Below are 20367 nucleotides of genomic sequence, written 5' to 3'. Positions count from 1 at the left end.
GTCCTCCACTGCCCACATTCTTTTTATCCACTTTTCATCTCTGTGACAAAATGCCCTCTCTGTGCTAAGGTCGTAACTCTCTGCCTACTGACAGCTCCAACGTTACGACTATGGGGAAGCGGCTGTGGTGAGAGCATTTATACGGAATGGGAGGTAACAACTAGGCTCCTTAAAGTCCTCATGGCAGTCATAGATTATAGCCTTTTCTACTCTTCTCCTGGCAGGCGGGCAGCATGCATCAATATGCATACTGATCAGTTTAGGTAGAGATGAAGCAGGAGTACAGCAGGCCGGGGATCGTATGACTTGGGTACTGAGATAAAAAGCAGGTGGTCCTGCAGATGCTGGTGTATCCCTGACGCCTCTCACTCTACTTACTCAATAGATGGTGACAGTGTGAGGTGACTGTCATGACTGGAGAGGGGTATTCACTTTCATCAGACTTTTGTGTATGGGCTCTCCCCTCACTCTGTCTTTGTCTCTCACTCATAAAACATAGTACGTACTTGCTTTGGTAACTCATGTAATACAATTTCAGTTTCTTCATTCCAGTAAACAGCATGAATTGGATAAATGATGGATGGAAGACACATGGTAAAATACCAATATTCATTGTTCCCATACTTGTACATTAATTGAACCCCAGAACCCCTCTCAGCACTTCAATGAAACTCAGTCTACTGGATGTCCTAAGGCTTCCATTAAATCTGCAACAAATGACAGTGTCGACTCTCTACTTCATTCATAACACAGATAGTTAGCCCCATTATCAGAACATTACCAAGCGTCTATGTGCTACATTACCATTTTCATCGTTTCCCTGATGAGCAATCTCCAGCCATCTGCTAACTATGACATGTGGATGTGACTTTGCTGTAGTCAAATGATTTTATTGGTCGACTGCAATCGTCACGCTGCAGTTGCACAGTACTGCCACAACGACATTGTCAATTGACATGTCTGTAACACGTACCTTGAACAAGTCATCTGTTTCTGGAAAAAAAATAGATGATGCCCCGCTCTTATGTCACATTGACAAAATCTGAAAGGCTTTCAGCTGTAACGTCAATGTGCCCTTGTCTTTCCATGTGAGTGTAGTGGCTCCATCTCCTTTCTTCTGTTGGCTCTGACGTCTGCGTGTGTCGGCACACGCCTGTCACCTTTCTGTCTTCCTCCCAAAGTCTCTTTCTCCCTTGAATGCTATCCTCTGTCCAGGCAGAACCAATTTTCTTCACTTCTGTGTGTCTTTCATGCTCTCTTTCCCCACCAAACACCATTGTTTGGCACCTTTGGAACCTGGCTCTCCTCTTCCCCGTCCCAGAAGGATTAACATATCCTACACATTTCATAGTGAGGCTGTGATAAAAGACTGTATTCACTTGGTTTCCAAGGGAGCAGTAAGCAGCGTTCACCTCTCCCCAAGGTCATGATAGAGCGCAATTGTTCACTCACCCCAATTCATTTTGGGGCTTTGCCAAGTACTTTGGCATGCTTTCCTTTTTGCGTCACCTAGTAGCCCAGGTGTTCTTTCAGATTGCAGTGTGCGCTCACACAGGCAAATAGGTAGTCTGTAATCAGGTTAGTTTAATGAAGACATCCCCGTACCCACTTCATAAAAATGATCACCCCAGGACCAGTTTTACTTGTGGCTCTCCGACAAGAAAATAAGTCAAGTGTGACTGAGTGAAGGATTTCACAGTAGAGCAGACTGGAGTGAAGAAAGTGAGGTGAATCACAAAGCAAAGCACTTACAAAAAGTCACAATGATCCTATTCTCACTCAGATGACTCGATCATCCTCTGGATACATTTCTCTGGAGATATAATATGCCAGATAGAGAACCATATCTCGTATTTTCGGACTATAATTTCCACCTTTTTTAATAGTTTGACTGCACCTGCGTATATTCTCAAGTGCGATTTATGTCTTTTATTCTTTTCATTCTGACCGCCAACAGCTTGTAATATTGTCTTTTTTAGACTGGGGTTATCCAAAAATATGTTAATTTGTTACATTAACAGGTAACAATTAAGTCTGCTTTTCCCTTTTTTTCATTTTTTTTCATTACTTTTACATATAATGTTTGTTCTTGGTTTCTGATAAATTAAAAAACTGCCACCGACAATTGTAACTTACAACTTGCTTACTGCAACTATGGTAAATAATGATAAAATATCTTGCTATCATTTTCAAATGCTATAAGAATTCCTTTGTCCTCATGTCGGAAATCCATGTGTTTAAAAAAACATTTGAAAAATCAATGGAAGAAACTGTTGTGGATGTTTCACACAGTGACATCACCACCCACAGTCAAAAAATAATTAGAGCCATCAGTGGAAGCATTTACAATTCCTGTGGGTGGAAGCTTAAGTAATAATTGACTGAAAAAACTCAAAACCAGAAAATATTTGATACTCTCTAAGTCAAGGATTGTAAGTAAAATAAAAATGAATAAATAAAAGAGAAGATTTACAAAGCATTGTCTCTACACAGGCAGCATGGTGGAAGATTGGCTGGAAATCAATTCTGGGTGTCCCCTGACTGCTGCCCAGAGTTGGCTGGGTTAGTCTCCAGCACCCTCATCGATCCTTGTAAGGGTAAGTGGTAGAGAAAATGAACGAATGTTTCCTCACTCTTTGTTCCTTCTTTCTCAAACAACAATATTGATACAAAGCAAACACAACTATTGCTTATATGCTCAATCTGATTTATTACAAATGCAGTCCTTTCACCAACCTTTCAGGTATATTGTAAATCAAATTTTAGCACCCAATTTCCTCGAAATTGTTCTGCAGGCCGCCTAGCCCTCCTTAGAGTCATGTGGGTCCCATATACCATAACTCCATTCCTAGCCATTTCTCTCCACAATGCCTCTATCAGAGAAATATGGTAATGCGGCACTAAGCATATTTTTCATGTAGTTTGAGGACGTGATAACCATCTTTGCTTTCAGTCCCAGGTATTCAGTAAGTTGTTCATGCATACAAATGCTGGATTTTTATACATATTTATATGGTATAACATATGCATAGTGTTTAAAATGTCTTGACAATCTTGCTCATGTCCCACACTTTTTGTGATTTTGAGACAAAGATATAAATATATTATTTCTAACTTTCACACATCCACATTATTGTGACCTAATTTGTCCAACTCGATAGACTGAATGAACTCAATGAGAGAAAATTAAAAATGATTTAGACATTCATAAATATATACAGTAAAATACATTTTCAATTCTATATGAAAATGCTAACTCGAACATGTCAAGAAAAGTGATTGAATGCCTGGAGCAACACTGTCTATGTTCAAAACACACACAAAGGTGATATAGAAAGACACAAATAGAAAAGAAGAAAAGAACAAAAACAGGTTTGGTTACACAAGAAAATGAAATTGCAAGTTTGGTAGTTGAGTTTGCAAATGGTGAACACATTTTTTTCCTGAATTGCATTTAACTTTAAAGTCAGAACTATCACTCCTTTCCTCTAATAAGAAATGAATTGAATGCAGAAATAATACTTGGGCTATTCATAGCTCACAAAAACTGCTTGCAAAATCTTTAAATTTCTTGGCTGTGTAACTGACCTATAATTGCTAAAATATCAGAATGTCACATTATTCACAGCTTGACTCACCTACTGTATTTAAATGCTTTATATAGGACGCACAACAGGGTGCCACCTGTGTGCGAACTTATGATGTAATATCATTCATCCAGCCTGAAGGGATGTTTGTGTTATTGTCGGCATCAGAGCTGCCCAGAGTTACCTGCCAGGGGCTACAGGGGTGTCATCATGATGTCGCACCGTTCACTGAATATTTCTTTCTCGACCATCGTCATCTAGCTGAGAGAAACTTAGTCCAAACAAGGTCGAATGAAGATCAGCTACTAGTTTCTATGGCCCCTGTGTATAATATGCTTCAGTCTGTGTGGGAAGTAAATTCTGGCCTCTGCTCTCTCTCCAACAAGCGGGAATGAGTATATCTCCCTTGAGGGAAACTGCCATGGGTAGGAAATGTGAGAAAGAAGACACTTTCTCCAACTACTGAACAATGACTGACACAAGGGCAGTGACAAACATGTGTTAAAGACATATTTGGAGCAGCAAAAAAAAGAAAATAAGCTTAATTATTGTATTCATGGTTTTTGGGGACAATCAAGTCATACTGCATGAGGCCGTTGGCAACAAAGAAATGGCTATTATTGGTGAATCTCACCTTTCTTCTAATAATGAAAATGCAACAGAAGATAAATTGTAAAACAAAAGCAATGGTAAGTATGTTATAATCATTTGTGCCTATGTAACCCATAACAAGCTTAGAATTATATTAGACAAATGTTAATGGAATGGCGAAGTAATTAAAAACCTTGCCTCCAACAACAGGCCACTTTACTGGGGCCTTTCTACTCACTTGGTATGTTAAGTGCTTTAAACCTTTTGCTATCTAGGTTATTCATTTGATTGCTTTGGAAGCATTTTAGCTCGTATATTATTTATTCGTTTATATCTATATTGTATTAATAATGCATGGGGTTACAGATTGAGGAGTCTACTTAGTAGAATTTTAGCAATGTACCTACGCAACAGCCAATACCAGTAACTACTTAAAGGATTACTTTAATCAAAAATAAAGATATGGAATGCATTTCCGCAAACGGCATAATTAAAGTTGTATATATTCATCATAGGCATAAAACTTATTTTTAGAAGAGAACACAAACAGAATGTTTGTATGCGCTGCAATGTGAAGAGAAATGAATAGGGAGGTGAAACGAGTGCGGTGGAACACAAACATAACACAACATAAAAATGATAGAACTGCACAAAATTCAATTCCAAGGCCTAATCATAGCGGTGCTAAAGGGGAGTGAAAAGTAGAAGCTGAGGTGGAACAGCGTGTCTGATGAGATTATTAGACCGCACATCAGCATCCATCTCGCCCTATGTCAGAGAGGAAATTTGCTTCGCTTAGAAAATATCTGAAGGGTGACAAATCAGACAAAGCAATTGAGCACAAAGGGTCAACTTATAAAGATCTCAGATTCGATTAAATACAAGCCAGGAAAAGAGTTACGCAATTGTCTCTTTTGGATTTCAAAATCTTTTTGTCAGTGTATTTTTTAACAAACCATTCTTGGAAGTCAGATATATTCTCACATACATAGAACCATTCATTTCCACAACACAATAGCACCTTTTTGCATCTCAATACAAAACATGACAGTAAGGGGCCTCACAAATAAAATCATGATGTACTTCACTTGCTGATACGTAACGGATCATCTGAGAGCCCAGAACAGCATGATCTTTGAACCATTCACATAGAATGCCTTAGGCAGTACAGCAGGGAGCTGATATGACTCTGTTGTGAGGTGTTTGTCAGCGTTCCAAAATCATCATAGGGTGTAGAAATCTGGGCTACAATCCCATGAACAACAGAAGTCTTTAAAAATGATGCCAGCTATTGATATTTTGAAGTTGCAAACCTTGAAAGACTGTTAAATGAAACATAATGGCTTTTGAGGTTTTAGCCACGCACTAATGTTTGCCTGGTCCAGGTTATGGCAATGGTAGTTTGTGTTGTGGTAACTGGCAGTGATGTTGTAGCGATTGGGTGTCATGATGCGGCAACTTGTATTGTTTTTTTTTTCTTCTTTTTTTTCCCCAAAGTATTCCGGAATATGCAGTTCTCCTGAAACTTTTTGGCCACCGCAATTTTGTTTCAAAATGACCATCCGCTACTCATTACCTACAATGATTTACAGTGCTTATTATTAACGAGTGCTAAAACAGTACTGGTTCTTTGGCACTTTACAGACAGTAAAAACACAAAAAGGCTGAAATTGTCCGTTTGAAACAGCTCCCACTTTGGGATGACATCCTACCTCACAATCTTTCATGATGTGCATTCAGTTCAAAAGTTGAGTGTTTCTTTAATTAAAATAGAATTACTGCATCCTGAAATGCAAATGACTAGGACTATGAAGAAACATTCCCTTATCTTGTCTCCTCGGGGTACATGAGTCTGACACACAATGAATCCAAGCTTGACACTATATTGGTCTAAAAGTAAGCCCTTAGGGTCTCTATGTCCTAACCTAACTTAACCTTTGAGAGTATACCTCTTGTTCATAATGTCCTCATGAACCAAGATCATATTTCACACTTGAAAACAGTATACATTTGAGTTCATAATCATAACTGCATTACGCCAGGGGCCCATTCTCTATTTTACGCTTTACTAATCTCTCTTCCTGCATCTCTTTCTGCCTGTGTATGAATACACAGAAGTCCATCTCTTTTCTGAATCAACACATTTGGCACAGGTCAAATATTCACGTAATATAAATAAAAAGTAGAGATAAAAAGAGAACAGTAGAGGAACATATTGGAAAAAGCGTAAAATACATTTGGAGAAATGAACAGTCTAAGCAAGCTAAGGATAAATGTGATTCCTTTGTTCTCATTTCATGCAAATCAAGGAGACACATCAATGATTTGTGCTGTTACCAGTGAGTGGGAGACCGAGCAAAGCAAGAAGAGGAAGAAAGTGAGCGTAAACCATTTAAGATTCTGGAAGGAACTCAGTCCTCTTTGTCACTGGTCCATCCTTCCCAGGAAGCACAAAGAGCATTATGCATGAAGCCCAGAAGGTGTCTGAGCACGTGCCATGCTGTCTCCTGACTCTAAATAAGTCGACTTGATATCAGATGCCTGGCAATAAACAATGCTGCATGACACAATAAAAAAAACTAGACTAGATCAATCAGAGGTCAGGGGTGTTCATACATACTACTTCCCTTCCTGACCACTTCCTCAGTCCTTCGACCTTCGAGTGAAATGTGACTAAGTGCCAGAATAACTTTCAGAACTGACATCTGCTTCTCTGTGGATAGAGATTTGATATAAAATACCAGAGAGAGAGCTAGAGAAGAAATACAAGATATTCAGTTGCATGATGTCCCTTGAATGGAAAAATCAATTTTCAGATTCCTGTCGATTTTCCCTTGGCTAAAAACATCCCACCACTTTGTTGCACTATTTAGTCAAAGTGAGTTAGGTAGGGATGTGTCAAACACAAAAACATTGTCCAGGCTTAAAAAGAAAGTAGATAAAACACTCTTGAGTGAGAAGGAATAAAGAAAAAGTCAGTCTGATCCGATGCAGAAATGTGCATGCAGCAACAGGGAGAAGTTTAACTTTCCCTTGCTTCCTTGCAAGCATTCTCTTCCTTCTGGTTCAGACACCTTGAGTTTGTCAAGCTATTTAGGGATTTAATTAACCAAGTTGCTGTGCAAGATGAAGAAGGCAAAAGTATCTATTTTATTTTTTCTTCTTCAAAATTCTAGCGATATTCAACTTTAAATCTTCTAACTGACTCATCACGTAGTGCCAATCCACTTATTAGACAATAATTCAGCAACTATAGTTTCCATTGGGTTAAAACATGCTTCTAAGAATCAGTTTCAGCACTCCTCACAGATTTGGACAAATATTGGTTTTATGTCAAAAAGGTGCTTCAGAATTAGATGTGTTTATCTTCTTGCTAATGACCAGGAAAAGGCCTCCTTAGTATTCTGGCCCCAGCATCCTTTGCTGTGGGTGTCTCCACAAGGTTAATTAGTGTATGGTTCCCTGAGGTCTTTCATGCAATGTGGGATATGTTTGGGCGAGTGGAGGTGCTTTTACACAAACAAGGTTAATGGAGCCTCAGACAACTTCCTCCTCTCTCTTATCCTCTTATATTCACATGTGACTGCGCCTTGGTTATCCTTTAGCCACTATGGCGGAGTGGCAGACTACTTTGGCACTACGCGTATAACCCATTACGGTGACTTATATTTACATCACATTGTTTCAGTATTATTTCTTTTTGCAGTCTTAAAGGGCAGCATGGTAAATAGCCAAATATGATTTTTAGTGGGAAGCTCAGGGCTCCATCACCATTTGTCAATGCGCAGAAAGAACTATTTTCTTCTAGTAAAAGTGCAAATTGCTTACTGCCCTAAATTATGATTGTCAAAATAAACATCATCATCATCCATTAGTGCTCAGGCTATGTGTCAGCTTTTTGATGAAAATGATATCCTTCTAGGCTATTATTGCAGGAGTGTATTTATCAACATTTTTCCCAAGAAAGTGGTATTAGCACAAATAATAAAACACACACACAACCATAATAATGCACTTTGAATCGAACCGCTGCAAAGTCCATCTTCATGGTATTCTTGGGTGGTGATTAAGCAAGCTGGGCCTTCGCATGCGCAAAGCTCTTCTACTCATACCCTTTTCCTCCTTCTCACACTTATTTGACCTCCATCAGGAACAACATGATTTATCACACCAATATCGCCTTCAGCAGCCTCCTGATTGCTTTGATTCCTCTATTGACATTTCTTACCTTCCCACCTGCATGCATTTTTCATGCTTACCCCGGGACTCAACAGATGATCTCCATAAAGACATTTATATAATACTCAATTTTTCATTCAGCATGTTTAAAGACAGTTCTATTTTCTTTGCGTATCTTAATTTGTATTTTTGAATGAGTCGCTTTTCTGTGGTATACTTTACGTATGTCAAACTGTAATAGAAACTGTCAGTATCACTCCAAATCTGCACCAAGAAACTTGGAAATATATTACAATTGCTGCAATAATCATGACTTCAGATGCCAAAATGGTAGCAGAGAACTTACATTTATTACTTTTTTGTTGCATTATAGCGGTAATACAATTATGTGTTTGTTCTTTGGGCGCTCTGGAAAAAACATCTTCCTAGTTCTAGGTGAATAATTCTGTTTGTCTGTTTGAATTGTAATGTTTAGTTTACATAAAGAGGTTTACTGCTTCTTTGGAGGTCACAGGAAATGTAGTTGTTGATATTCAAGAGCTGTGTTGTAAAAAGGCCAGAAGCAGAGGAGCAGCTAAAAGTTTTAAACTATGATCTAGTTCCACTTAGAGAGGTGGGTAGGCACAGGCTGTCAAGTTTGTGAAGGAATCTGGCTTCATTTATTCTTTCATTTGCACATCTGAGAACTTCCACGGTTTTGCTAGCCTCACTTTGTTCATACAGAGTGTGAGTGGGGGCCGGGGGGATTTTTACAGTGATACCTTAGAGTTGAGGAGGAGTCCATGACACCACCATTACTTTATGCAGTATGATTTACTGTGACTTCTGCATTGAATTTGGTAGCATTGGATTTGATTAGAATTGATTTTAAAGGGATACTAAAAAAACAACTCTTAATGGCACAGTTAATAATATACTTAATTAATATTAATGTATATAAATCAATAATTGGGGTCCTAGAATGACACAACATGGGAAAGATTGAAGCCTCAATGGCTTAACAATAAGAAGTAGTACAAGTGAACCGCTATTCTTGATTCTGTCCTGTTTGCACATTTCACACTTACACAAAAAGTTTCCAACTAAACTAAATATTTAAAACTACATAAAATTAGACAAGCGTCACAGGTGTCCTGTTCTTCAGTGGTTACTGTGTGTAAAGGTTGGAATGGGTGGTTCATGGAACTCAATATGTATTCATAACAGAGAAAAAATGTTTACTCTGTCATAATCTCAAAATCCTGAGGAGGACTCAAGGATGAAAGAAAGGCCCTAATCATACATATGCATAAAGAAATGACATTGGGAACTGAAGGTTTGCACAAAAAATGATGACGGAATATGTTTGCCATCTGTTAAATAGAGATGTGCTGAATACATGATGGCAATGGCCATCTTGTGGCCTGACGATCACTTTTATTTTATTTTCTCCTCTCCTCTTTTTTTCCCCACTATTAAATTTCTTATCTTGTCAAGGAGCCCATGCTTGTGGTCTGAGATCTTGCAGTCTTTGCGGTTGACTCAGCAGTACTTCTCAATCCTGCCAACTCATTTGGTATTCTATTAAAATATGAACTAAAGTGTGTCTCTTAAGTGTGTAGTGTCAAGTCTTTTAGCTAGTTAAAGCCACATGAATCTATTTGTAAACAGAGCCCAACGCACGAAGGATCACCGAGTTGTTAAATTCTGCAATCTACAGTAAAATAGATTTGCCTTTGCGCTTTGATCCATTGTGTTATCAAATATATATTATTAACTGAGGTACCATAATTAAAGTATTTGGACAGTATGGGTCATATGGTAATGTAATTGACCTGAGTGATGGTTCAGTGAGTCGAGTTTGATTCCCACTTGCGGGTTGCATGACGAAGGGGTAAAAACTTGTGTGCTAAACCTATCATGTGACTCTATTGTTTTTCGGTGGCATGGAATAAGGTGACAATGAATTAAAAAATAAATCTATTTTTCCTTCATCATAAGCTACAATATATATATAATGGTGTCCTTTGACCACATATCTTTTGAAATGTGATAAATAGCTCTGAAGCACTGTTGAGATTAAAATATCATTCACAAAGCTGTGGAAATGAAAAACACTTGATATTGGGGTGCAAAAGGGGACAGAGATTGACAGTCTCTTGCACACTCTGGGTAAGGTTGGGGGCTTCTTGCTGTGAGCCATGTCTGTTGTTTTCTGAACTCCCCTGCTGCCATTTAAGTGTGATTGAGGGGTTATTTCTGACTGTAGAGCCTGATGGGAGCTGTGGTGCTCTGACTCTTGGTGTAATGACTCCTTGCTGAGTGTAAACTGATGATAGATTGTTGGGGGAAACCACAAATTAGTATCCCCACCTAGACATTGTGTTCTCTCTCAAGGGAAGGGAGGAAAGGGACAATGGTACAAAAGAATTGGGTCAAACTTTATGTATGGACTGGAGCTACACAATTGTATGCGGGAAAAGAACGAGTGTGTGACAATTGTTTTAAATGAGCTAAAAAGCTTCATTCGGCTGGCGACCAGTCAAGGGTTTACTTTATTTATTTGGGATAGGCTCCAAATATCCATGATTCTTCTAGAGACAAGTGGACTGATGTTTAACGAAGTGGTCAGAATTGTTCTCACTGATTCAGTTTTTGTTTAAATCCATGGAAAACATACACTGCTCTATCAACCTACATATATACCAAATGAAACTTTTCTTTTTTAAATCAAGAAAAGATTTCAATTGTAATATATTTCAAAGAACTATTAGCTAAAACTGATTAACCCAGAACAATAATCTGTGTCTCCCTAGAAACAAAAACAATCTCTCAAATTAGACCAAAATGATGTGCTGTGGATTGGCTTTCTGACAAGGATGTCAACAGCTTCATCTCCACACGGAAAATTGCCAAATACATCTAGTTAGTAAACTTTTTTGTGGTACGCCAAGTTCTTCACTGAATGACTAATTGCTTTGTAAGGTGTTTTTTACACCAGGCAACAACATACATCGTACAAAAAGTGTCAGAACGCCCTGTATAATGTTGGATCTTCATTAGCGAGAACTAGAAGTGTCGGCCTGAAATGATTTTAGTTGCATTTGCTCATTTTTGTACTAATAAAATACCTTTTTTTGTTTAATTTGTTATTTTAAAGATTTATACACTATAATAGTATCCTTGTAAACGTCCCACTTAACCATGTTTCTCTTCATCTCCCTCTTGTCTTATCTATCCAAATTTGCTGATTCCAAGAGGTTTCAACTCATCTCTCGTTCTGTGCCATAATCACTGCTCTTTATGATCACTTTGCCCTCCATGCCCTTTCAAGATGTGCCATGTAATGAGGGCTCTGGAGAACTGTCTGAGTGGCCTATTTAGCTATTCTGAAAAGATCATCCCACACATCCTGCAATTTATACATAGACTCTATGCCAATACCTCTAAGCTAGGAACTGCGATTCTCTACCCTAACCTTGCACACAAGGTCACACAATGAATGGAGCAAAATGCTCAAAAACAAGAGACAATGAAGGGTACTTGAGGGTTTTTTTACAGCCCACTAATAGACTAATTTTAAATAAAAACAAAATAAGATTCTATTTTTTTAAATTTTTTGGCTTGCTGCAATTTACAGATTTCCCTTTATATTTTTCATAAAATGTTTATGTGTAAACATCTGCAAAACATTGCACCCCTTGAGCCAATTCAAACATGATTCTCATTCTAGCCTGAAAACAGTTTTCACTTAAATCGCTTAGTCTGTTTACTAAAGTCTGTTGTCTAAATACTTCCCAAATTCTTAAAATGAACTCAAACAATAGTATACATAAATAAAGTCATTAGTGTGTGCAATAAAAATGAATTAATTTCCCTTTTTGTGAATAATTCACCTAGCATTTTCATTCTGTTATTCAAAATATGATATAAAGTATATAATTTATAAATTACTACATTTGTACTTATTTTTTTCTCCCAAGATTAATCCTCACATTATTGACTGATAGTTAAACACGCGACCATTAGTCGAAAGTAAACTATAGTAGTAGTAGTAGTAGTAGTAGTAGTTCCAAATTGAATACGCAACCTGTGAACTGTTTTTTTCAGTTGCCCTGGAAACGGGGGCGTGTCTGTGACGCCATCTTCACGCGCACTCCGTGTCAACATGGCGACATCCATGGCGTCCCAGGCTGCAACGAGGGTTCTTAGGGCATCCACGTCAAAGCATCTATTTCTGAACAGAATCAAGGTATTGTCTCTACCTCCTCATCAGAATGCAGCTTTGCACTGATTTTTAGTTTTTGGATGAATATCAGCCTGTAGTCAAGGTCTCTCGCTACATTTATATATAGCATGTTAGCGGAGCTCATGGAATAGGGTAATAAAGGTAAAGTGGACAGTGTGGCAGTCAGATATCAAGTTCATTTATTAACATCTCGTGCGCGTTCTCGGTTGCTATAATGGTGCGATACGTGACTGCAATTACAAGAGCTTGCGTAATCAAAAACGTTAAAGCAGATCATAACAAATTATAATTAAATCGTGCGTTTAATATCTAGCACTCTTGATAATATGTGCGCTCATCGTTCTTCACATTCAGTGACCTTGTCATATTTTAGTGATCAATTGTGCTAAACCTTTGTGTGATAGCTTCAAGCCGAGAATTGTAAAGAGAAGAGAAGTGTAAAGGTCAAATTTTGCACTTTGACCAATTGTCAACTGATTTGCACTTTGAACCAAAACTGTTCTTATTTGTTCTGTACATAGTTACTGTTAAGTTGATTACTCCTACTCAACCTGCTTAGTATGGAATGACATACCCACAATGTTGTTCGTGCTCACTTTAATTTTGATCTGCAGCAAAGAGCGTTATGATGACTCTTTAATAAAAGTGAACCATGATGGATTTAGCTACCCGATGGTTCAGTGATTCTTCCACCTGACTTTGGTGCGGGCAGGCGTGGCCTTGATTACCGCTCGTGGTGGTATGATTGGCAGTGTGGATGGTCATCTGTCTCTCTGTGTGCTCTACGACTGACTGGCGACCAGTCTAGGGTGTAGTCTGCCTTTCCCCCGAAGACAGATGCAGGGCTGCCAACCTCTATCGACCCTATTTCAGGAGCACCCTTGTCCCATTTCCGGAACAAAATTGATATAAAACGTTAAAAAAATAACATAGGACAATTAAAATCAAACTATTATCATGTTTTTACAATAATTGAAATATTGTGTTTTTGCAAACTATTGAAAAAGTACAGCATAATGCAAATAAGTCTATCTTTGTGTTTGGGTAGTTGGCAGCTCTGCAGATGGGTTAGGCTCCAGCAACCCCTGCAACCCTTTCGAGGATGGGCGGTATGGAAGATGAATGAATGATGGATTTATCTGTTTACTTCTCCTTTAAGGTCCCGAAATCCTAAACAGCACATACATTAGATGGCTAGTGGGGATAATAATGCTGTTGACAAAGTGCCAGTCCACACATCTGTTTGTCCCCACTCTTTCATGCATGGAAACTGTTTTTAGCAGAATGGAAGCTGTCGAGGTTTGCTTAGTTTTACAGTTTTTATTTATTTATTTACATTTTATAATGGCATGAAAGTTTTGTGACATTCATAACATCAAACTGTCAAATGATGATGCGGATGAGGTCTTGACAAGAAATGAATAGCCCATGTGCTACATGTATGCCCTCAATGATAAAGTGGCATATGGATGGGATGGAGCCAGGGACGCAGCTGGCTTACTGTCTCTTGAGACACTCTCTCTACAGTAATTATCGTCAACTGCACTCTGGGGAAAACCTGACTCACTCCTACCTAACTGCTGCTGGACTTAATACCACACAGGAATGCAGGCCAACCACCAATATATCCTTATTTCACGCACTTTATGCATGCACAAAAAAATGGAGTGTAAAAATGATCTTTACCTAACAGTATTTGGATATCAGCGCATACATTTTAAGGAGCTTTTTAAAATCCATTTTTGCTGGGAATGTAAGCACAAGAAGCACAATTTAAATAGGGATTTTTTAACAAGCATAAAAACCAAATTTTCAAAGGTTATATTATTTTAACAAAATGCGATTTTTGTAAAACTTTTGATGATATGACTTGTGATAAATTAAAAAAATCTTAAATTTACAATGTTAATTTCTGTCCAGGATTTTCTGATGACGTCGATGTGAGAAAGTGAGTAGTTCATACAGATGCTATGGGGGAAAAAGATAAGCCTCATTTTTATTCAAACTACATACATGAAATGTAATTTTGTTAAAGGAAAAAAAATCCAAAAGTTATCACTCTCTGGCGGCATGTATATCTCTAATTTAATTAGGGACCGCATGAGCAGTGTCTACTTAGATTAGAATGGATTTAGGTAGGCACGTACATATCAACAGTAAAAATGCTTACAAAGCTCTACCAGACAAATTCATGACGTGACAGCACTTTTTATTTGCGTCTTAGTGTTAGCAGGAAGAGTGCAAAGCTACTGCATTTTTGGTGTAAAAAGTCATCTCTGACAAAAGTCAAATTAAGATGAGAATAAAGTAACATCTAATCTGTGAAAGAATTTTGCTTTTAGCAGACCTGCAGCAAGTGTCTTGACATTCAGGGAGTGATTACAAAATGTCACAGTACTGCACTGTAGCAGGGATTGTACTTTGGTCTTTGTAGTGCTTTTGGTTTAAGGATGAACACTACACTCCTCTACATATAGGCTTAAATGTCATCCTTTTTTCTTTATTCATCCATTCTCTTTTATTCTATGCAGTTTGTTCGTTTTACGGTCACTGGATATTGGAATCTTATTCCACCTAACTGGCAAGATATGAAGTTTACACAGGATAGCTGACTAGTCAATCTGGTGGCTTGAAATAAATTACATTTCATTAATTAAAAAATAAATAGAACCTTTGATAGGATATTTTGCAAACAAGTTGTGCTTGGAAAATAAAAAAACAGTGGGGGAACAATAGGCTTATGTGGGCTCCACCGTAAAGAGATTAAATGGAAGAGGGCACCGAAAAGGAGTACGGGAGGACGGGAGTTGGCCACCCGTATTGTAGGGCATTTTTTTCTCAGCAAAAAAACATTACATCTATTGTAAATTTTGGAAGAAATCACAGCCCCTTGTAGTTCTCTATTTTTGTGACATCTGGCTGCTGAGACAAACTGCTGTTTTGGTGCATTTCTTGCGCCGCTATTAAGGATCTCAAAAACTTTATTGTGGACTTCCGAATTCAAATTGCTCCTGCCATAATGTCTTTCTTAAATCGAAATAATGATCCCCAGACAGATAGAGCCATTTCCTCCACCTAGTTTTACAGAGGAGCGTTTGTGATGGAAAAATTCTACTCTTTTAAACTTCTAATCTAAAGTTTCTAATTTACAGAGTTTTTATTTCATTGCAGTGTTCACAACAAATCATATAACAATAATATAACAATAAATGTAGTTCTTTGAGGTGGACTTTGGCCTATCATGCCAAGTTAAGATTAAATGACAACATTAACAAAAACAATAACAAAAGTCTCTTTATATGCTGGGTCATCATCTGTGTCTTTCTTTTAAAGTCTCTGAATGGCTATTCTCATACAAAGTCACAGAAGGGCAATACTTTGGCAGTATCTGCATTAGACTGCCAAGTCCTTGTCACAGCTGTACTGATCCATGAGAGACAGTGAAAAACAGCACCTTTTGTATAGCGGACATCCTTCCCAATAGACTTGTTTGGAAGGTCTATTACGGCATTCAGCACAGCATCCTGCAACATCAGGAGAGGAAAGTGTCATATTTCACAGAGAGTAAGCAGTCCAATGTCAAACTGCAGTTGTGGAAAGTCCCATCACAATTATTTACTAATGTTTGTAGTACATAAAAAAAAATATAGCTAAGATAGCCCCCACCAACTAACTAATACAATGAAACTATCAGTTCCGGCCCGGCGACTATGTGGTTAGCGCGACGGCCTCACTTTTCTGTGCTCGAGGGTTCAATCCCAGGTCAATCCTCACTGTGTGGAGTTTGCATGTTCTCCCCAGGCTTTCGTGGGTTTTCATCAAGCACCCCAGTTCCCTCCCACATCCTAAGGGTCGGCTGGTTGAGCCCTCTAAATTGCCAAGAATGTTTGTCCATTTCCTTGTGCCCTATGATTGGCTAGCCACTGATTCAGGCTGTTCCTCGCCTGGTACACATAGTTTGCTGGGATAGGCTCCAGCACCCTTTGTCACCCTTGTGAGGATAAGCCGTTTGGAAAATGAATGAATGAATGAATGAAGCATCAGTTCAAGAGTTGATACTATTTGCAGCATCTGCAGTAAAAAAATGGATGGGTGGAACATACATTTGAGGCCATATCACCAAGTCCTTCTTCCAGTGATGTTCTGTGTCCTTTGCTGTTCAGAATGAAAGTCACATGCAAACCATTAGGGTAAAGAGAAAAATGGCATCGGTCTGTGAAAGACCTGTAAATACAAGTAGTGCAAGATGAGTAGAGGCAGGAGCGGTAGAGCGTGGCCTCCTGGATTTAGATCAGATAGATTTGTATCCTGGTAGGCCAGGTCTAATCTCTAGCAGACAGGCCTGAGAATTAAAAGACCTGAGTGTTGTTTCTAGAAGTATTTAATTAATTAGCCTAGTTAATAAGCTTTGGTCTGCGTAGTATTATTTTAACGGTGCACACTTGAGAAAAGATAACAGGAGAAATAGAAAGGTACTGACCAGAAAAAGTGCCGTCTAGATAATATATGAAAATGTTGCCTAAAAAATATCAATGCATTTATATATCTGTCGGGACTTATTCCCTTGTGGCACAGATGTGAGCCGATCTACTGTTCATGTGGGAGTCAAAAGCTATTTTGTTACCTTTTCATTTAAACAAGACAAAAACGTTTTGAGGGCTAGTCTTTGTGGACCTCATATTATATTTCAAATACAATTATAGTGCCGGGACTTTGTAAGTGTTTGTGGTCTGGTGCGGATTTATTAATTTCTGGGATATTATTCTCTTTAATGCCACAAGCAATAGAAATATTTTTGTATAAGAGTGCAGTACAGTCACATAGTACTACTGCCATCAAACATCACAGTGTGACTAACAAACTGTCTTCCTTCGATAAAAGTAAGCAATGGGTCATTTTTTTTCCTTGCTAAGAGTGAAAGATTCACATTCCCATTGTGAGAATCCTCTGACATTATAATGCACATGTAATTTATTTAAAACAAAACTTAACACATCACTAGTTCATGAAATGTCTATTAACTTTGGTAAAGCAGTATTCAAATCTAGTTAGAGCAAACTTTATCCCTTGCGGGTAGGAAATGTAAATGTGTTATCTTGCCGAGATGGAATGAGAAGCTGCCTGTTGTTTGAAGTCCCTGCATTAGCTGTTGCAAGCAGAGGGCTCTCCACCTCTGTGTAAAATATTCAAGACTGAGTCTCATTGAGACACCTTCATTCTCTGCCCATGTATCTCTGCCCATCTTTTTGGACTGGGAAAATGTTGAGTCATCTTTAAGTTCAAATCATTAACAGGGTAGCAAGCTCCTCTAAAAGCGTCTAAGGAAATTACAACCAGTAAACTACCCATGACTCCAGAACGGAAAAGTTTATTATGGCAGCGATTTAAGAAAGCTGAAGCTGTAAGTAGGCAATGATATTTGCATTGAATGCATGGACCTATTTCACTTTTTCCCTCACAAAAGTTACAACACTGAAATGTTCTTGCCTAACACCATTAGTAATCAGGTTTTAATAAGGTAATGTAATTGATGATGTTCAGATCTAGTATACAAGCCATATGTCCTCCGCTGCTGATGGACAGTCATGGTGGAGCTGTGTCTGTCTTTGCACAGCTGTAATGGTAACAGAATAAAACGCATTGCCGCACATAAAAATGATTTTTGCCATCTGTTCAAGCCTTGTTAACAAGACAGACGGTCAGTTTACATACTCAGTATAAATTAATAATTATACTACTGTTCTCATTTATCTAGGTAATTTCATTCTCTTAGCATAACACTGATCACAAGTGGACCCAACTTTAAGATATTTGTTTTCAGCCTCGTCTTTTTCAAGCCACCACACAAAACGGAAGGTTTTCATTCCGTAATATGAAACTTTGATTCATTCGTGTTTATTTCCAAAACATTGCTCTATACCAGTGGTCTCCAAACTATTCCACAAAGGGCCACAGTGAGTGCAGGATTTCTTGCTGACCTGATACAGGTCACTTGAAAATTTCATAATACCTCCAAATAATTGGATCGCCTGGCAGTGAAGAAAATGAATAGAGTTTGGACTTCTTACTCAACAAAAAAAGTTGACACATACAATGCCAACCCCATGTATTTCAAGAAATAATGTTATTCACCCAGCAACTATCTGTACTGTTTCACTTCACAAGGTTTGTGGGCGTAGTTGGCCTATTTTACTTGATATGGGCAGGAGGTGGGTTACATGCTTAAATGGTTCCCCACCAATCACAGATTTAAAAAAGTATTAATCTAGTCAAATGTTAATGTAAGGTTGTTACTGATGAATAACTGTATAAAGTTGTCACTGGCAAATTTACATGAATTCACTCTCCAAATCTTCTCTATGCTCAGCAACACTGCAGGGACTCGAAAAGCCGGCACGGCTTTGTCTGCCCATCACATTTAAAATTCAATCTCTTTTTAATAGCAACAGCAGCTGGAGCTGACAGGGTCTGTGTCTGCTGATAGTGCAAATATCTCAGGAGCTGTCCTGGTACTCAACCTGGCTTAACGCCTCATTACTAGAAAAGAAGAACAATAGACGTTTGGAGGAAGCAGACATGACAAAGTCAGCGAGTGGAGCGAATATGTCATCCGTGCAATTCTCAGTAAAATTAAGACAGGGAGCACAGAATAGGGGAAATGTTCCCATTCGAGAGTGTGCAGATTTTAGATTTAATATGCACAATTTTATCTTGTTTGGCCAGAAAAATCACACTCTCTCATCCTTGACACCTTGCTTGCTTGTATCATCTTCAGTGCAATTGGTCAAGTCCTAAAAGATGGCTGAATCTTCAAGAGTACCAGAGCAAAAAGTTGATGCAAGAGTGCGGTGTGGCTGTCCAACGCTTCTTTGTAGCTGACACTGCCTCTGAGGCTTTAGAGGCTGCAAAGAGACTCAGTAAGTAGTAGATACAAATTTGTTGTGTATGTCTGTCATTCCAAATGATACAGGCACTACGATTGCTATTCTATTTTGTCACATTTAAAGTCCTTTATAAAATTGCGACTTACATATTTTTAAAATGATGTAGTTTGAACTACCCTGTAGTCTCATTGATGAACACAGTGAAATCACATTGTATAGTAGCATTGCTATTTATTGCATTGCTCTCATGCCCCTACTACAAGACATGAACTATTGTGCTTAATCGGAGATGAAGTTTAAATAAGGTTAATCGTGTTTTACACATTTCGTACTATTGCACCACTGCTTGTTTTTTTGTTTTTGTTTCTGTTTTGTTTTGTTTTTTAGCTTGATGAGTGTACCTTCTTGTTTTTTTTTATCATGCATTTCATCATGCATTAATTTTTCACGGCCTCTTTTATTCCGTTTTTCACGTCACATGACTTTTCTTTCCCTTTTTCTTCTTTCCATTTAAATTGTGTCCCGTATGCATGCAGAAGTCACACATGCTGTAAAGTGACAGCACAGTTAAGTAATTTTATTGCAAAAGTTTTCAAATACATTTTAGGACAGTCTTGAAACACATGCACCTGTATGCACAGAAATATATTTTCTTTCTCTCAAGTTCCTTTAGTTTTTTTCCCTCTGTCCACTCAGCACATGATCCAGCATGCAGCTGGCATGATCTAACTTGAATATCCACTATCTAAATTTCAACTCTGCTGTGATTTATCACTGGTGAAGTATGTGGCGTCACGGCCAGCAATCATTTTTCAATGACGGCAAGCTTTGCTATTACAAAGTTATATAAAGATAAAAGCATTCGTGCTTTTGCCTACTGCTTCAGCTGGGTTGCAAG

The 20367-nt window shown here is 38.2% G+C and overlaps 1 protein-coding gene across 1 annotated transcript in view; it reads left to right on the top strand.

Annotated features, from left to right (window-relative positions):
• Window positions 1-20367, top strand: part of suclg2 (succinate-CoA ligase GDP-forming subunit beta) — a 145116-nt gene that overhangs the window by 92556 nt on the left and 32193 nt on the right. The window contains exons 4-6 of the mRNA XM_077602209.1: window positions 2494-2597; window positions 12447-12588; window positions 19361-19502. Coding sequence (XP_077458335.1) covers window positions 12505-12588; window positions 19361-19502 — 226 coding nt within the window. The 5' untranslated portion in view covers window positions 2494-2597; window positions 12447-12504. The remainder of the gene's footprint in view (window positions 1-2493; window positions 2598-12446; window positions 12589-19360; window positions 19503-20367) is intronic.

This window comes from Stigmatopora argus, chromosome 6 (genome assembly GCF_051989625.1).
Source record: "Stigmatopora argus isolate UIUO_Sarg chromosome 6, RoL_Sarg_1.0, whole genome shotgun sequence".
In the NCBI taxonomy this organism is placed as follows: Eukaryota; Metazoa; Chordata; class Actinopteri; order Syngnathiformes; family Syngnathidae; genus Stigmatopora; species Stigmatopora argus.
The sequence above is the reverse complement of the archived record's forward strand: the minus strand, read 5'-3'. Positions and strand labels throughout refer to the sequence as shown.